This window comes from Ovis aries, chromosome 8 (assembly GCF_016772045.2).
Source record: "Ovis aries strain OAR_USU_Benz2616 breed Rambouillet chromosome 8, ARS-UI_Ramb_v3.0, whole genome shotgun sequence".
In the NCBI taxonomy this organism is placed as follows: Eukaryota; Metazoa; Chordata; class Mammalia; order Artiodactyla; family Bovidae; genus Ovis; species Ovis aries.
The window spans coordinates 57,272,556-57,291,338 of NC_056061.1; the positions used below are offsets into that span (position 1 = coordinate 57,272,556).

The window sequence follows — 18,783 nt, forward strand, 5'->3', positions numbered from 1 at the left end:
TCACCTTATGCAAAGAGCTGACTCATTTGAAAAGACCCTGATGCCGGGAAAGATTGAGGGCAGGAGGAGAAGGGGACGACAGAGGATGAGATGGTTGGATGGCATCACTGACTCAATGGACATGAGTTTGGATGAACTGCGGGAGTTGGTGATGGACAGGGAGGCCTGGCATGCTGCGGTTCATGGGGTCTCAAGGAGTTGGACACGACTGAGCAGCTGAACTGAACTGAATTGAAAGATTTACCAACATAACTGCTTTTCTGATTCATCTTCATTCAGGGTCCAGTCCATTGCATTTCAAATCATATTCATTAATTTTTAAATTTGGTTAAATGCTAGTATTATTGGCTCATTAAAAAACCTACTTTATCTTAATACTTAAAAATTCCAGTCCATGTTACTTGGATATCTTTCAGTCAATGTGAGATCATGTCAAAAGAGCGTGTTTCGTAATAAAGTAAAATACACGGACTACAAGTAAAGATTAGACTGGTTTGCTATAGGCAAAGCTGCAGAAGAATTTCCCTTGGGTGATTTTGCTGGGAGAGAGGAGGAGAGAAATACCAAAGGCAGTTTGCCAAAACCATATGCCATTCTGTGTCCTTGTGACATTCGTATGGAAAATAATGCAGTTTGTTTGGAAATAATGAGTTTTTTTCCTAGAAGTTCTAGTTTTAAAAAATTAAGTACGCAGAACTCTAAGAAGCATTCCGTGAATACTTTTAACTGCATGACATGAGATTGTTTCCCTTTCTTAGGTCATCAGAGCTTTGCAGAGAGTTGACAACATGGTTGGCATGCTGATGGATGGTCTGAAGGAGCTGAACTTGCATAGATGCTTGAACCTCATCCTTATTTCAGATCATGGTAACCTGGGTTTATATCATTTATCCTTCAGGTTAAATGGAGCTTCCAGAAGTTGACTTGATTGATTAATGTTTTATTATTTCCTCTGACTTTTATAGCTAATTATTTCTTGTGGAGAACCTTTAGAAAACACTGCATTAAATATGACATACAAGTGAAACACAGAACTCATAGACACCCAAGAGCTTATTAACCACAATGCGCTTATCTCCTGATTTGGGGAAGACTTACATCAGGAACTTGGAGAATTAAAACAATTTTTTTTTCAATATTAAATTTTGGTAAATCTACTCTAAACATTTTTGGCATACTTTGAACAGATTATTATGTGCTGCTTCTATTTTCTCTAGAATGATAAATCTGACTTTTAAGGGGAGTATATGTTAATTTTGGCAGTATTTTGATCTAACTCTTAGTGTGACCTTTAGAACATGTTTGTATGCAGACTTGGGACTGTAAAAGCAATGTGTATACAGGAAAATCAGAAAAAGCTTCTTTTTTTTGTTCGTTCTTGTTGTTATTATTGTTTGCTTCAGAAATAATTATTGAAAACTATTTCTAGAAACAGTCCTAAGAAGATGTATTCTGAAGAAGCCTCCAGTCTGAAAATGAGACGAGTGTTTTATACTCCTAGTTAATATACTAGTTGATTCTGAGAAATAACTGTGCTTTCATATTCAGGCTAAAACTCTGATATTCTTCCTCATTCACATACAAATATTGTAATACATAGATAAGAAACACTGAACTAATTTTGGATGAAGAGAAGGGAAAATATTTGCTTTAAGTGAAGCGGTAGATGTATGTGAAACTCTAAGCCTCACCTGTTAGATGTTCAGCTGTCACAAGTGTGATAGTTGGATGTGTGCCAAGTCACTTCAGTCGTGTCCGACTCTTTGTGACCCCGTGGACTTGTAGCCCACCAGGCTCCTCTGTCCATGGGATTCTCCAAGCAGGAATACTAGAGCGAGTTGCCATGCCCTCCTCCAGGGAATCTTCCTGACCCAGGGATTGAACCCACATCTTTTAAGTATTCTGCACTGGCAGGCAGGTTCGTTACCACTGGCGCCACCTAGGAAAGCCCATCATGAGTGCTGACCTCATGTTTATTGACTTTAATTCTGAGAGTGAAAGAAGTTCTGTCCTACATGTTAAAAGTTTTTTATTAAGGTTTCAACATGTTTGGGGATTTTTTTTTTTCTCCTAGGGATGGAACAAGGCAGTTGTAAGAAATATGTGTATCTGAATAAATACTTGGGAGATACTAAAGACGTTAAAGTTGTATATGGACCTGCAGCTCGACTGAGACCCTCTGATGTTCCAGATAAATACTATTCATGTAAGTATATCTCTGTGCTAATTTTGAATATGATTATATTTACAGTTAGTGTGTGCATGCTCAATCGTGTCTGACTCTTTGTAACCCCATGGACTGTAGCCTGCCAGGCTCCTCTGTCCATAGGATTCTTCAGGAAGGAATACTGGAGTGGGTTGCCATTTCCTACTGTAGGGGATCTTCCTGCAGGGGATCCCCAGTAGGGGATCCCTGACCCAGGGATCGAACCTGCATCTCTTGAGTCTCCTGCATTGGCAGGTGAATTCTTTACCACTGCACCACCTGGGAAAGCTCTATATTTACAATACATTCCTCTGAATCATATCTTTAAATTAAAGATGATCAATTAATTTCTTTTTCATGATTAAATATCCAGGGCTGGCCTTCTGCACCCAAAGGGATTTTATGGGGATGGATGTGAGGGCACAAGTCTAACCACTTACCTGTTATTCATGACCAAGAATATTAGTTGATGAGCTTGGTACAGTTTTATGTTATCATGTATATTTTTCTTGGGCTTCCCTGGTGGCTCAGATGGTAAAGCATCTGCCTGCAATGCAGGAAACCTCGGTTCGATTCCTGGGTTGGGAAGATCTCCTGGAGAAGGGAATGGCAACCCATTCCAGTATTCTTGCCTGGAGAATTCCATGGACAGAGGAGCCTGGCAGGTTAAAGTCTATGGCATCGCAAAGAGTCTCAAAGACACGACTGAGCGAGTAACACTTTCGCTTTCATATTTTGCTTGTGTTGGATTCAAGATTACTTATAGGGAAAAAAGCTCAAATTTTCAACCACATTTATTCAACTGTAATTAATATTATTTCATTAAAATAACTTATAGATGTTATAGGATAATATTCCATTATGAGGAGGAATGCTGGCTGAGATAATTAATTCTATAAGCAACTAATTTCTGTTCTCAGAAATGACTTTCTTAAACTATTCCAAAAAACAACGAGAATGTGTTTTGTGAGCAGAGAAGAAGAAATTTACCGTTCTCTCTTGACCACATGTCATACCCAAACTGCCAGGAAATTTTAAATATTCATTCTTTTGAAAATCAAGTCTGGTTAAGAACTGATTGTTATACCCTTCTTTTCGATTACCATCCTTGGTAATTCTAAAATACTAACAGCAGTTTTGTTTATTATTCTGTTATAATTACCTTTGAAATGGAAAGAGAAAAGAGATTTTTCTGACAGTCATCAGGGTTGGATTAGGTTTGGGTATATGCAGTGTTATATGTTTCAATAGATATGGTTGAATATTCATGAGGAGAAGTAGATTTCTCTCCAAGAAAATTGTTATACACATATATTGAGATAGTAACCCAAAGCATAGACTCTAACTTGTACAATAACAAGTTTTAATTAGTACTTAAGAAAAATTATTAAAGTAGTATGTGATTGTTTTAAATGGATTTGTGTCTGACGTGCTATATTTGTGTATTATTTTTAATGGTAGTATACCATTCAACTATTCTTATCTTTTCCTCTCTTCAGTTGATTATGAAGGCATTGCCAAAAACCTTTCTGTGAGTATCTTTTTTTTTTCCCTATTACCGTTTTGTTGCTAGTTTTGTATAAAATATATTTAGAAGAAAGTTTTAGTATTTGATTGGGAGGCTGTAGGATTTTAACCTAATCTATTTTCTTTTTTTTTTTTGAGTATCTGGGCCAACATTTAAATGCCCTGTAGTTTTTAAAGGTCTTTAAGGACATATCTTAATAATGTAGGTTTTAAAATTTTTAATAATTTATTTATTGGCATTATTAAATTTATATGACAGTACAAGAAATAATTGAAAACAGTAGGAGGGGAAAGCCTGTAGCCATACTACCATAAACACTTAGCATTATAATATATTTCCTACCAGTTTTTCTGGTATTGATTTCTTAAACTTTTGTCCTAGTGCTGATTTACCTATTTTTATACTTGATGAAAATTCTTACAATTTTAAAGAAAGTTCTTAAAGTTATTATAAGAGTATTTGAAAATAGATTATCAGTAGTAGCACAAATATAAAATAGTGACTCAATCTAAGGACTAAATTGAGGACTAGGACTCTTATGCAATAATTATGATTTCCTATAAAATAAGAATATACAATAGTTGAGAATATGCAACTTGTACATTATATAAGTAGTGAAAACTCACTTATTTTTGCATCTATGACTTATTGGGCATACTGATTAAATGTTTGGGAGAAAAAATTTCATGTGGACTTAGGAAGCAATTTTAAGAGCAGTTTACACTTAAGAAAATGTGGAAATAATGCTTTTTCTTTGCCTCTTACAATTTCAGTGCCAGGAACCAAACCAGCACTTCAGACCTTACCTGAAACATTTCTTACCCAAGCGTTTGCATTTTGCCAAAAATGACAGAATTGAGCCCTTGACATTCTATTTGGATCCTCAGTGGCAACTTGCATTGTAAGTTCTGACAGTCTCCCAGGTAAACCTAGTCATTCAAGGTAACCACTGGGTCCTTTCCAATGATGATGTAATATGAAGACTTCAAGTATGGTTCTCTTTTTCCCAATTTCTCTCAGCCTTGGACTATTGACATTTGGGATCAGATAATTCTTTGTGTTGGGGAGCTGGCTTGTGTGTTGTGGGATATTTGAAAACATCCCTGGCTTCTATTCACTAGATAAAAAAGTACTGTCTCTAGTGGTGACAAAAAATATCTGCAGGCATTGCTGCAATTCCCTGGGGAGAGGGGGCCACCTCCAGCTAAGAACCACTGCTCTGCCCCCTCGCATCCATCTTGATTATTTCTTATGTTCCACTTGCCATTGTGTCTCTTCTACATGTTATAGTTATGCCTAATAATACCTTCAAAGTCTAACAAATGATTGGCAAAAGCTCTTTACTTTATAATAATGAGCAATTACCGTCTTCATTAGACAGAGCTGTTTTTTTTTCATACTTGTTATACTAAATCCATCAGTTTAGTTTTAAACTAAAACCTCAGTTTATTGGTATGTTCAGCAAATTATTTGGATTGTGCATATTGTTAATGTGTCAAACTTGATCATTAACTTTTGGAAGCCAGGAAGCCAGAGATGATAAATACATACCTCTGTCCAGCAAAACCTAAGCAGTAAACCAGAATTCAGTCAACAGAATTGCAGTCTCTCCCTTATTAGAGAACTGTGTTTTCAGTGTTTAGAAAAAAGAATATGAAAGAGAAGGTCCTTATCCTCATGAGAGAACTAATATTTAGTGAACATCTACTATGTTCCGAGCATTTCTTTAGGCTAAATGGTAAAATTTTTACAAATAAATTGTTAAATATCAAAAAATAGTTACTCTTTATTAATGGAAATAATGTCATGAGTGTCGGTTTTGCTTTATGAGTGGACTTGGCATTAATAATTCGTATTATGTGACAATTAGGAATCCTTCAGAAAGGAAATATTGTGGAAGTGGATTCCATGGCTCTGATAATGCGTTTTTGAATATGCAAGTGAGTAAACCTATTCTACTTTAAAAATTATATCTAAAGAAAAAACTGATATATAAAGTTTTAGACTTAAAGACATAGACTGTCCTTATGAGTCTTTAAAAAGAATTAATGAGGCACATACTTTCATATAGCTGTTTTACTTTGAACATTAATAGAATTTTAAAAAATTTATGTTTCATGAATGTTTGACTTATACTTTGTGTGTGTGTGTGCGCGCGCGCACTCAGTTGTGTCCAACTCTTTGTGACGCTATGGACTGTAGCCCACTAGGCTCCTCTTTCCATGGGATTTTCCAGGCAAGAACTCTGGAATGGGCTGCCATCTCCTCCTCCAGATCTTCCCAACCCAGGGATCAAACCTGTGTCTGCTGCATTGGCAGGCAGATTCTTTCCCACTGAGCCACCTGGGAAGCCCAGATTTCATACTGTATTTCTAATAATTATTTTTTCATCTATTTGTACTTCATTGAGAATGTTGATTCACAGTAAACAAAAGGCAGTAATTAATAGGTGGAAAGATAATATACTTACGTTCTAAATAAAGATAATCCCTTCCATTTGCCTAGCACTGTAAAAATTTCAAAATACACTGGTATCATTATCTAATTTGATCCCTACAGCATGGTATACGGTGGGCAGAGTAAGATGTAGATCCTGTTTCACAGTTTAAAAAAGATTTCATCATCGTTTTGTTCGGATTGTCAGGTTAGGAATCGTAATAAAGTTAAGAAAGATATCCTAGATGTCTTTAGATTAAATGTGCAACAGGGATTAAAATAATATTCTAGAAGGTCCACTGGGCACAGTATTTTTCCACTTATCTTAATATAACCAGTTTGTATATGTACAATGGGCAAAGATATAAAATACCTTTTTAGTGACCAACTCTTTAGTGACCAGTTTCTTTTCTGGCCAACATAGGCCCTCTTTATTGGCTACGGACCTGGATTCAAGCACAGCACTGAAGTCGACTCCTTTGAAAATATTGAAGTCTATAACTTAATGTGTGGTAAGTGTGAACAGGTAGCTCTTCTCCCTTCTGAACACAGAGCTGGAATAGATTATCAAAAGTAGGTCACATATCGGGCACCTTTTAGGAAATGATGATAAGGCAAGATCCTCATATTTCCACCTTTCTTCTTCCTGATCCAGAGTCATTGAAAAAATATGCAAAACATAGCTATCTGATGTTTCCACTAGGCTGCACATTGGTAAAATGTAACAGTCAGAGCAGACGGTCTATAAATTCCAAGTGCCTGGTACTTTGCTAGGCCCTAGAATTAATGGGATGACAGCTGAACCAGATCAGGGTGGAAGCCAGAGAAAAGAGTTTGGAGGCTGTGAAAGGTAGAAAAAACAGGTGGATCCTCTAGTAGCAATAATAGTTGAACAGACGGCAATGTCCAGGTTACAGAAATGGAAGAGAACACACTGGCTATATTCTTAGTTTACTCCATACCTTCTAAATTAGAGCTTTTATGGTTGAATATTGCATTTTAAATATTGCTTCCTTTTTCTGATAACAGTACTGGAATTTATAAAACTTTAAATGTGTCCTAAATATTGACATAATTCTTTTAGTGGGAGCCTGAATACTTAAATGAGTTAATATATCCTGAAGCATCTAAACAGTGCCTGGCATATAATAAGTGCTTCACTGTGTAAGTGTTTGCTCTTGTTATTATTAACTGCATGAGTCTTAGACTTGGACTGAGCTGATTTTGAATCCTAAGTCTACTATATTAGTAGCTTGAGACACTGAGCTAAGTAAGCATGCTGATTTCAGGCGTGCATGTGTACCAAGTCGCTTCAGTCAAGTCCAACTCTTTGAGACACTGCGGACTGTAGTCCAACAGGCCCCTCTGTCCATGGGATTCTCCAGGCAAGAATACTGGAGTGGGTTGCCATTTCCTCCTCCAGGGGATCTTCCCAACCCAGAGATCGAACCCACATCTCCTAATTATCCTGCATTGGCAGGTAGGTTCTTTACCACTAGCGCCACCTGGGAAGCCCACCTTGGAGAAATTGAAATTCAGTTCTAGACCATTGCAATAAAGTGAATACTCTAAAAAGCAAGTACATGAATTTTTTTAATTTTCAGTGCATATAAAAGCTATTTTTACACTATACTGTGGTTTAAGTGTGCAATAGCTTATGTTTAGAAAAATGTACATGCTTTAAAAAGTACTTTATCGCTAAAACATGCTAAGCATCATCTCACAATGTGGGACTGTCAGAGACCTTCAACTGTAAAAAAAATCTCTGGCGTGTAATAAAATGAAGTACTTTTTTTCTTACTCCGTGGAAGAAAAGCTATGGCAAATCTAGACAGCATATTGAAAAGCAGAGACATCACTTTGGCAACAAAGTTTCGTCAAGTGAAAGCTATGGTTTTTCCAGTAGTCATGTACAGATGTGAGAGTTGGACCATAAAGAAGGTTGAGTGCTGAAGAATTGATTCTTTCGAACTATGGTGCTGGAGAAGACTCTTGAGAGTCCCTTGGACAGCAAGCAGATCAAACTAATCAATCCTAAAGGAAATCAACCCTGAATACTCACTGGAAGGACTGATGCTAAAGCTCCAATACTTTGGCCACCTGATGCAAAGAGCCAACTCACTGGACAAGACCCTGATGCTGGGAAAGATTGAGGGCAAAAGGAGAAGGGATGACAGGATGAAATGGTTGGATGGCACCATCGACTCAATGGCCATGAATTTGAGCAAACTCTGGGAGACAGTGAAGGGTAGGGAAGCCTGGCGTGCTGCAGTCCATGGGGTTGTGAAGAGTCAGACATGACTTAATGACTGAATAACAATGAAATGATACCTGTCTGTATTCATCTACCAAATATTGACAACTTAAATATATTTAGCACGATTGGCATATAATAAGTATTGAATAGGGGATAACTGCACAATTGCACTCGTCTCACATGCTAGTAAAGTAATGCTCAAAATTCTCCAAGCCAGGATTCAGCAATACGTGAACCATGAACTTCCAGATGTTCAAGCTGGTTTTTGAAAAGGCAGAGGAACCAGAGATCAAATTGCCAATATCTGCTGGATCATGGAAAAAGCAAGAGAGTTCCAGAAAAACATCTATTTCTGCTTTATTGACTATGCCAAAGCCTTTGACTGTGTGGATCACAATAAATTGCAGAAAATTCTGAGAGAGATGGGAATACCAGACTACTTGACCTGCCTCTTGAGAAATCTGTATGGAAGCAACAGTTAGAACTAGACCTGGAACAACAGACTGGTTCCAAATAGGAAAAGGAGTATGTCAAGGCTGTATATTGTCACCCTGATTATTTAACTTCTATGCAGAGTACATCATGAGAAACGCTGGACTGGAAGAAACACAAGCTGGAATCAAGACTGCCAGGAGAAATATCAATAACCTCAGATATGCAGATGACACCATACTTATGGCAGAAAATGAAGAGGAACTAAAAAGCCTCTTGATGAAAGTGAAAGAGGAGAGTGAAAAAGTTGGCTTAAAGCTCAACATTCAGAAAACGAAGATCATGGCATCCGGTCCCATCACTTCATGGGAAATAGATGGGGAAACAGTGGAAACAGTGTCAGACTTTATTTTTGGGGGCTCCAAAATCACTGCAGATGGTGACTGCAGCCATGAAATTAAAAGATACTTACTCCTTGGAAGAAAAGTTATGACCAACCTAAATAGCATATTGAAAAGCAGAGACATTACTTTGCCAACTAAGGTCTGTCTAGTCAAGGCTATGGTATTTCCAGTAGTCATGTATGGATGTGAGAGTTGGTCTGTGAAGAAGGCTAAGTGCCGAAGAATTGATGCTTTTGAACTGTGGTGTTGGAGAAGACTCAATCTTGAGAGTCCCTTGGACTGCAAGGAGATCCAGCCAGTCCATTCTGAAGGAGATCAGCCCTGGGATTTCTTTGGAGGGAATGATGCTAAAGCTGAAACTCCAGTACTTTGGCCACCTCATGCGAAGAGTTAACTCATTGGAAAAGACTCTGATGCTGGGAGGGATTGGGGGCAGGAGCAGAAGGGGACGACAGAGGATGAGATGGCTGGATGGCATCAGTGACTCGATGGACGTGAGTCTGAGTGAACTCCGGGAGTTGGTGATGGACAGGGAGGCCTGGCGTGCTGCAGTTCATGGGGTTGCAGAGTCGGACACGACTGAGCGACTGAACTGAACTGAACTGTAGTTATTGTTTACATTAAAATTTAGAAATTTTTATAGAGAAGTACAATGTGCATATCAATATTTCCATCAAGAATAGCCTGATCATAAATATTCTACAACCTGAGAAAGATTTTTAGTTTTATTTTAGGTAAAGAGTTAAGGACTCATATAGATTTGGATTTAAAAAATAAAATTCACAGTGTAAAACTACTATTTAGTTTTAAACATTTCTTAAGTAAATCTTTATTTACCATTCTTGGAATTATACAGATTTACTGAATTTGACACCAGCTCCTAATAATGGGACTCATGGAAGCCTTAATCACCTTCTAAACAATCCTGTTTACACTCCAAAGCATCCCAAAGAAGTCCGCTCCCTGGTCCAGTGCCCCTTCACAAGAGCCCCCAGGGAGAGCCTCGACTGCTCGTGTGATCCCTCAGTAAGTATTCGGAAGATATATAGCCCAGTGCTATGATTTCATAGCACCTTCTGCATAGTATACGCTGCAGAAATACATGATGATTAAATTAGAATTTGTGAGTGGAAGCAAATGTACATATTTTCAACTCTAGTGACATATGCCAACCTTTTTATTTTTAATTTTTCCCCCTCTTAGCTTTTACACTCTCGCTGTATTTTTAATCCCCTTGTGTTGAGACTTGATTTGGCTTCAGGCTGTGAGAAGTCTAGCTGAATTCTGAAATATACTGAATCTCAGAATCTGGGCTGCCCTCCTAGCAGAGAGGTCTTTTATGAACCAATCTCAGTATTCCCTCTCTAAAATATATGCCAACCTATTTTAAATTAAGAAGGAAATATTTTGAGGGATGAAAGGAATTTATCACACTTCATTTTTACTCCTATCTTAATATGTAATTGTTGTAAGGAGATGAAAATATATGATAAATTATAAACAAAATTGATAAAAGCAGACATTTGAGTAGCTCATCTTATGCTCTATGTTTTGTTTTAGGCTTAATTTATACTTGTAAAAGACCATAAGGGTAGAGATATAAACAGTAGTATATTCTTATTTTAAATGACTTGTGTTCTGCTGTACTAATAATTTTGTCTTTTTGCAACAATTATCCCTATGTTTTTATCCTCTTCTTCAAAAAAATGATTTCACTTGTATAGAATGGTTATAATTTTATCTTCGTTCTATGGTGGAATACTTAAGCTATAAAAGTCATTTGTTGCAAAATTAAAGCACATTTTTCAATCCTCAAAAACTGTATCATTAATCTTTTAGATTTTGCCAGTTGTGGATTTTCAGACACAGTTGAATCTGACCATGGCAGAAGGTAAGCAGGCTTTTTCTCGACAATGTGAAGCTCAGAATTAGTTTGGGGTCGTTGTTTAAGAATATCCAATAAAATAAAGTAGTAGTGGAGGACCACCTGATGAGCTGGGTAAACTTTTAGGCTTGACAGTCTAAACTGTTAGTCATAAGGAAGGAAGGGGTGTTTACAGTGGAAGCAGTATGTAATGTAATTAGTGGAAGCTGAATCACTCTTTATGGACTCAGTGGAGTATTTTGAGATTTTGAAGATATTTATAGGTTTATATTATAATAATAGATCCTCAGATTCCATTTAAAATACCTAAATTTCTGTTTCACTTAGTTCTTAATTATAAGGTAGTATAAATTGATTTATCTAAAGTTACTTCTTCATAACTCTTGAACGAAAATTAAGCATATGCAGACAACTGACAAAGTGTGGATAGTTAGTATCCCTTTGATGTTCCTTGACACAGTCTCAGATCCTTAAGTTATTTGGCTAACAGTTTTTTCTTGCTGAAATAAAAAAGTGAATTCTGCATGCTCTTGACTTGGACTTATTTCTATAAAATCTCTATAAATGTGCAGATTAGAGAAATTTTAGATGACCCCAAGGTGGCAAAGTGTCATGGTGAAAAATGACACCTTTGGAACTGAGTAGATATGGGTTCGAATATGAGCTTAGAAACCGTATGTCCATGGACAAAGTATTTGTTCCCTGTAAGTTGCTATTCTCTCATTTGTAAAATAAGTATATAGCCTCAATTTATAGGGGTCCATTATGAATTAAATTCAGTGGTATATATGGAGAATTCTATAAAGCATCTGATGCTTGAGAAAAGGGCAATAAATGGTATATGTACTATTATTCCATTTGGGGTAGTCTCATAATTTCAGTTTTAAATTTTTGCTTTCTGAGTATACACATCATCCAGAAAACTTTCTTTTGATATTATGTCTTGGAAAATAAGTAATAAAGATAATATTAAAGAATTTTAGTAATATAAGTCCTGCAATCTCATGTAGTATCTTCTTGTGATATCTTAATATCACATTGATATTTCAGAATCTACATAGGCACACACTGTTGTGAACCCTTTTTTAAAAAATTATTTATGGTTCTGTTCTTTGTAAGTAGTTTTATTTTGCAGTTACAAATAATTTTTCAATAGGATTAAGTAGAGAAAAGAATCAGTGAGTGTGTATCATTATGTCTTAACATACAAAGCACACTAAGTGTGTTTGAATGGTGGTTTCACTTTCCCCCTATGACCCAAGAGAAGACCATTAGGCGTGGCACTCTACCCTATGGAAGACCCAGAGTTCTCCAGAACAGCACTGTCTGTCTGCTTTACCAGCACCAGTTTGTGAGTGGTTTCAGCCATGATATCCTGATGCCCCTTTGGACATCCTACACCATCGACAGAAATGCAAGTATTTGCCACCTCTTTACCTCTGCGTGGTTATTTTATACTATTACTAAGCAAAACTTTGTCAGCATCATTTCTCACTGTCAATCTCGGCTCTGTAACCAGCTCCCAAATTAGATCACTGAACCGAAAATCAGAAAAATTAGGTCCCACTTCTAGCTTGGCCACTGACTAGAGCTATGTGACTTTGACATTCACAGCAAACCTTTGTGAAATGAAGGTATGCAGTGAAGGTATCTCCTATGCTTTGTTTTTTTTTTTTCCTTGGTTTTAATATTTGATGATGCTAATTTCTAATTTCATGAAATCACTTTTACAATTAATTACAGTTATTATTTCTAAATACACAGCTGTGTAAGTACAAGGATTTACCTCAGCTGCCCAAATCGTGGGCCCTCAGGGATGGAGGAGGACACTGAAGCTCAGTAACCTCACTGCATATACCACCTATAGGGAGACCTCCCAGACCAAACCAGGGAGAGACCTGGGGTCCTGTCCACCACCCAGACTAGAGGAGTTCAGCCTTGAAAGGAGTAGGGGAAGATATTCCAGAATAAGACCACCATTCTCCTTCACCCTCACCCCCTGGATGCTGTAGTAGCAAGACAAATGAGGAAAGAAATAGAGCTTGAGAAAGAGAATGGGGGCAGGAGATGAGATAATAGATCTTATCTGGAAATAAAGTTTTAAACTAGTTGTTCAGTCCCTAAGTCATGTCCGACTCTTTGTGACCCCATGGACTGTGGCACACCAGGCTTCCCTGTCCTTCACTATCTCTTGGAGTTTATTCAAACTCATGTCCATTGAGTCAGTGATGGCCATCAACCATCTCATCCTCTGTCGCCCTCTTCTCCTCCTGCCCTCATTCTTTCCCAGCATCAGGGTCTAAACTAGACTGACTAGATTTTCAGAAATTGAAAATGTCTGGTAAGATATAGGATGTTCTTAAAGGATAGAAAGGGGATTTGAGAGAGCTTAGTTGACTATAGCAGTTAGATTTTAAAAACAGAGTTATTGTTACTACTCACTAAGATTGTTCATATATATGTAATTTTTGTATCTGTATGTAGAGAGAATATACACACACATTCACATATGTGCATAAAGTTTCTACCTTAATTTGATTTTTAATTTTTGAAGAACATCTTCAAACATTTCAAACACTTTTTAATTGACTTTGTAGTATTGAGTTCGCCAAAAACTTGACTTGTGTTTTTCCGTAACATCTTCAAAAAACCCAAACGAACTTTTTGGACAACTCAGTATATAGCAGTTTACCCAGTGTTTTGTTGGTCCCCATCCTATTTATTATAGTTTAATACCTTAATTATAAAGTCCTAGGACTCTGTTTGAATTTTCAGTTTTCTTATATAATGAAAGCTGTAAAAATTGAGTCATCACTACTCATGAGGTTTTCATAATGAATCGCTGTTCCATGGCTTTCCCCCTACTGCCCCCCACCACTTTTGGCTGTGTTGTAATATGAAAGAGTCTGATATCTAAAAATCAGCAATTTACTGTATGATAGTTTGAAACTGAACAGACAAAAATATCATAAACAAAAGTAGCACAACATGGTAGGAAAAAATGGCACATATATGACGAGTGATTAATATCTTTAATATTATAAAGAGTTTTTGCACGTTGGTTAGAAACAAGATGAATACACTAATAGAAAAATGGAAAGTGGTGCAGGGCATGAACAGACAACCAGAAATGCATGATTTTATGACGCGGTTCACCTTTAATTATTTATGAAGCTCTAGTGTTTTGTTCTGTATGCCTCATCCCTGATTGTCCTTTCCATTTTGTTCTTCAGGACAGTTTCTTTACAGAAGACTTTTCCAACTGTCTTTACCAGGATCTCCGAATTCCTCTTAGTCCTGTCCACAAATGTTCATTTTATAAAAATAACGCTAAACTGAGCTATGGGTTCCTCTCCCCACCACGTAAGTCTCTTCCTCACTGATGTTCCCTTTCCCTTATGTTCTTTCTTTCTTCCATTTCCTTTTCTTTCTTATGGGGATGTGTACATCTTGTTTACTTATTGGTGAAAACTGTGAATGGGAAATAGAACTATTAGGGAAATTTTTCAAGTATCTAAAAGTTGATTTTTAGAAACCTGTTTACTTTTGTTTGGAGAGTGATGGATTTAGGGTAACCACTGTAGATAGAACATTCTTCACTTTTCTACATTTGTTTTAAACAGAATTTGAGAAACTCAGGTCAAAAGGATGCATCAGGGTTCTTAGGAAGGAGATACCATTTTGTTGTTTAAAAAGAAAGCTCTGATTTGTCAAAGAATGAGGTAAAGGAAGAGCCTGAGTTTGCTTGCTCTTTCACTGATACAGAGCCCTGGGGAATGGCTTTTTTTTTTAAATCGTGTTCTATTTTTTTCAAGTGGCAGATCTGTATGTTAATGAGAAGACATTTTGAGGCCAGCCTAAAAAGGAAAAAGTCAGAAGACTCCAGTCAATACGCTCAATATCCAGTCCAGTCCCCAGAGCAAGTTTCTGAAGTCAGAACTTGGCTTTTGCATTATAAAAATAGGTCCAAGCCAGAAGTCCATACAAAGAAGCCTTGTACATTTCAAGGCAGACATCCCTTGTGATGTTTTTTCTGGTTAGTAGGTGTTCTGAAGCCAGATGTTCTCATTTTTACTTTTCTCCGTGAAAGAGTTCAAGGAAAGATTGTTGACACAATATACTTTAGTTGAAAATAAGGCAAATGAGGTAAAATTTGAATATGTTTAATTTAGGCCCTTCGTATTAAAGATTTTGTTTCTTCATCTTGAAGAAAAGATCCAATTTTTTTTTAAGGGACCTGATCACATTGCATTTCCCCCCTTGATCTAGTACCTGGGAAAGTGTTAGGAGTTTAAGATGATAGCCCATTTTTTAAATACCCCCGTGAGAAAGTATAATTCTTACTGTGATTTGTGAAGAATGAAATAGTTGTTCTTGTTATTGTCTTTGTAGAATTACATAAAGGTTCAAGTCAAGTATATTCTGAAGCATTGCTTACTACTAATATAGTGCCCATGTACCAGAGTTTTCAAGGTAAAATTTTTAATCTTATATATCATAATTTCAAATGAATTTCCCAAAATTATAGGTATGATTTATATGTAATGACTGATCCTCCAAATTAAATGACTAAACATCAAATATGTTCTTATAAGTTTGTTTAACTTAAAAAATACCAGTACACAAAAAAATCCTATAAGTATTGAATTATGATATAGTCCCATATTTATTATATGCTTTATATTTAAGTGTCTACAAACACTTTTGGAGGGAAAAGAATGTAATGTTCCTCCTAACTTATCTAGCTAATGTAATCTACTAATAGATATTAAATTTCAGTCTGTTGCCTTATTTAACTATTTGGAAGTTCTTGACAATTGTTTTTAATTTAAAATGAATAGATTTTACATCATTATTAATTATTGCAACTATTGGCTTTTTTAAGAATAAATACACATTTATTCTTTAAGTAACTTACAGAGCATACAAGGAAAATTTTATTGTAGTTTACCTCTAGAATGCTTTTGAATAGTTCAAAATTCTCTAGAATATTTCAGAAAAAATACAGATGTTAATAAATTTGAATAGCTTGCCTTTGTTTGTGTTGTTATATTTTTTTATGCTTAACGATAATATGTGATCTCAGCTTCATGATAATACATATATTTAGGGATGCTTGAAGTAGAATTGAAGTCAGCATTTGTTGGGTAGTCTTTCCAAGAGCAAAAGCTGAACAATGGATTTTTGTCCAGACTTCACTTTATCCCTAATTATGACAAATGCTAATTTTGATTCATAATTTGATTCATAGTTGATTTATGTCATCTTGTTCTTTTGACACTGTAACGTCTTCCTTCTTGTTTCAGTTATATGGCAATACTTGCATGGCACCTTACTGCAGAGGTATGCTGAAGAAAGAAATGGTCTCAATGTTGTCAGCGGTCCTGTGTTTGATTCTGATTATGACGGACGTTATGATTCCTTGGAGACTCTGAAGCAGTAAGAACATATTTCATTTACTCTTAAATACAGCTCTCAAATGGGACTACCATCTGGTTGAGTCAGCAGAACCTCTTCTATCTAACTATTCATATTTGTGTAGCTGACATTTCTGATTATGCAGGAAGCCCCTTGAAATAGCTGATTAATTTTGATGTTCAGTAAAATATTTTTTTAGATGAAAGTAGTGTTTATCTCCCACTCAGCTTAGATTAATAATTCTATAGCTCATATTAAATACTGAACTCTGCCTTTTGTTAAGAAGATAACAACAGTGTTTAAAATCTCTTTCTGTGGCTATTGTGAAGATGCTGTTTAACTAGCAAACTGCCAGTTTCAAGATAAAGAATGATACAGTGTGGCTGGAGGCATCCTGAGTCAAAGAAGAAGAAGACATAAAGCCATAGTGCCGCAGTGTTGCTGTAGGTTGAATGTCACAGCTTTCAGTTTTATCCAACTCTGCTGCAAGGGGAATTTGTTGCAGGAATGAAAGGACGGTGGACGAGGATGGCCATGTCCCAGATCACTTCTGAGTCCCTGAGATGGCCACCAAATGTGGGTTGCTGGCTCTGCACAGGAAAGCCTTCAAGAGCGAGCCATAGTAAAGAGAAAGAAGGTTTATTCAGGGAGCTACACACTCCATAGATAGAATGTGGGCCATCTCAGAAGGCAAGAGGCACCAGGGTATGGAGTGTCAGTTTTTATAGGGGTGGGTAATTTCACAGACGAATGAGTGGGAGGGGTATTCCAGCTCTTTTGAGGAAGGGGTGGGTATTTCCAGAAATTGGGCATTGCCGACTTTCTGATCTTTATGGTCAGCCTTGGAACTGTCATGGTGCCTGTGAGCGTGTCATTTAGGACGCTAATGTGTTATTTTAAGTGTATACTGACCCCCAAGGTCTAGTGGAATTTGAATCGTCTGCTACCTTGGACCTAGTTAGTTGTAACCAATTTATGTCCTGTCCTTGGGCTATGTCCTGTCCTTGGGCTGTGTCCTGTCCTTGGGCTGTGTCCTGTCCTTGGGCTGTGTCCTGTCCTTGGACTATGTCATATCCTTGGGCTATGTTATGTTTTTAAAGGTTGTGCCCTGCCCCCTTCTGGTCTCAGACTGATACAGTGACCTTCTTGAGAAACCACCAGTGGTGCTTTCATAAAGGAAAGAGGAAGAACATTTTAGAGATCGGTTGATCTTTATGAAAACAGTTGCAAAATTTTTGGAAGCAACTTTGGTTCTTCAGTCTATGAGAAAAGTGGAGAGAAACATCTACTGGGATTCAGCCCCTTTCTGAGAACCACTCCCTCAGGCTGACTTAGAGATTACTGTTTACACATGTACACCTGTGACCACATCATTTGTAAAATTATATTTTTATTATAGTCTTTAAGGCATAAGGATCCTATGTAAATGCCTCAGAGGTGGCAGCAGGAGAATGGGTAAAGAAGAGAACTTATACTTTTCCCATTCACAGCTTCAACTGGAACACATTTTAATCTGCTTTATGTATCGTGGTTTTACATAAGATTGTGGTTTCTTTTTTTTAATGATACCACCACTACCTTAAATTTTGGAAGATAACTAAAAAACCAAATGAATCTACTTTTTTTTTTTTTTTTTCCCCAAACAAATCTAATCTTGAGACCTAAGGAAATAGAATTAAGATGAGGTAAAGGTGTTACTTGGGACATCTTTGAGAATATGCTTTAATTAAAAAAAAAAAGTAAAAACAAAAGTTATAGAATAGGAAAGAAGATCCAATTAAAACAACACCTTCTCTGAAGGAGCCAGAATGAAAAAAATCTCAAACCAGTTTTATTTCTTTCACTCTGTTCATAACTGCCTGGAGTATAAAAGATTCTCAGTAATGCTTTAGAGTCTTGGTTGTACATATTCAAAATTGATGATTTTTCCCCTTAGTGTCTCAATTCCAATCTGTTAAAGTGGAATTACCAAAAAATACAAAGTTTTAATAAATTTCTATAAAAAGTAACATTATTTGGATTGTGTTTCTATGTCTTCTAATTCTTCTTCTTCTCCATCTGGCAGAAAATGTTGAGGTATTATGATGACTAACTTCTTACAATATATTTAATTATTTGACTGAACTTTATTTGGGGATGTATTATATTAAAAATATACTTTAGTGAAATAGTCATTAAAGGGAATAGTTATTTTTTTCTTAAAGTGAGTATTACCAT

At 36.5% G+C, this 18,783-nt stretch overlaps 1 protein-coding gene across 1 annotated transcript in view; it reads left to right on the forward strand.

Annotated features, from left to right (window-relative positions):
- ENPP1 (ectonucleotide pyrophosphatase/phosphodiesterase 1) overlaps positions 1 to 18,783 on the forward strand; it is a 74,227-nt gene that overhangs the window by 49,405 nt on the left and 6,039 nt on the right. The window contains exons 12-23 of the mRNA XM_004011326.6: positions 759 to 867; positions 2,075 to 2,206; positions 3,706 to 3,737; positions 4,508 to 4,635; positions 5,605 to 5,674; positions 6,595 to 6,682; positions 10,120 to 10,289; positions 11,103 to 11,154; positions 12,411 to 12,562; positions 14,382 to 14,511; positions 15,541 to 15,621; positions 16,455 to 16,587. Coding sequence (XP_004011375.4) covers positions 759 to 867; positions 2,075 to 2,206; positions 3,706 to 3,737; positions 4,508 to 4,635; positions 5,605 to 5,674; positions 6,595 to 6,682; positions 10,120 to 10,289; positions 11,103 to 11,154; positions 12,411 to 12,562; positions 14,382 to 14,511; positions 15,541 to 15,621; positions 16,455 to 16,587 — 1,277 coding nt within the window. The remainder of the gene's footprint in view (positions 1 to 758; positions 868 to 2,074; positions 2,207 to 3,705; positions 3,738 to 4,507; positions 4,636 to 5,604; positions 5,675 to 6,594; positions 6,683 to 10,119; positions 10,290 to 11,102; positions 11,155 to 12,410; positions 12,563 to 14,381; positions 14,512 to 15,540; positions 15,622 to 16,454; positions 16,588 to 18,783) is intronic.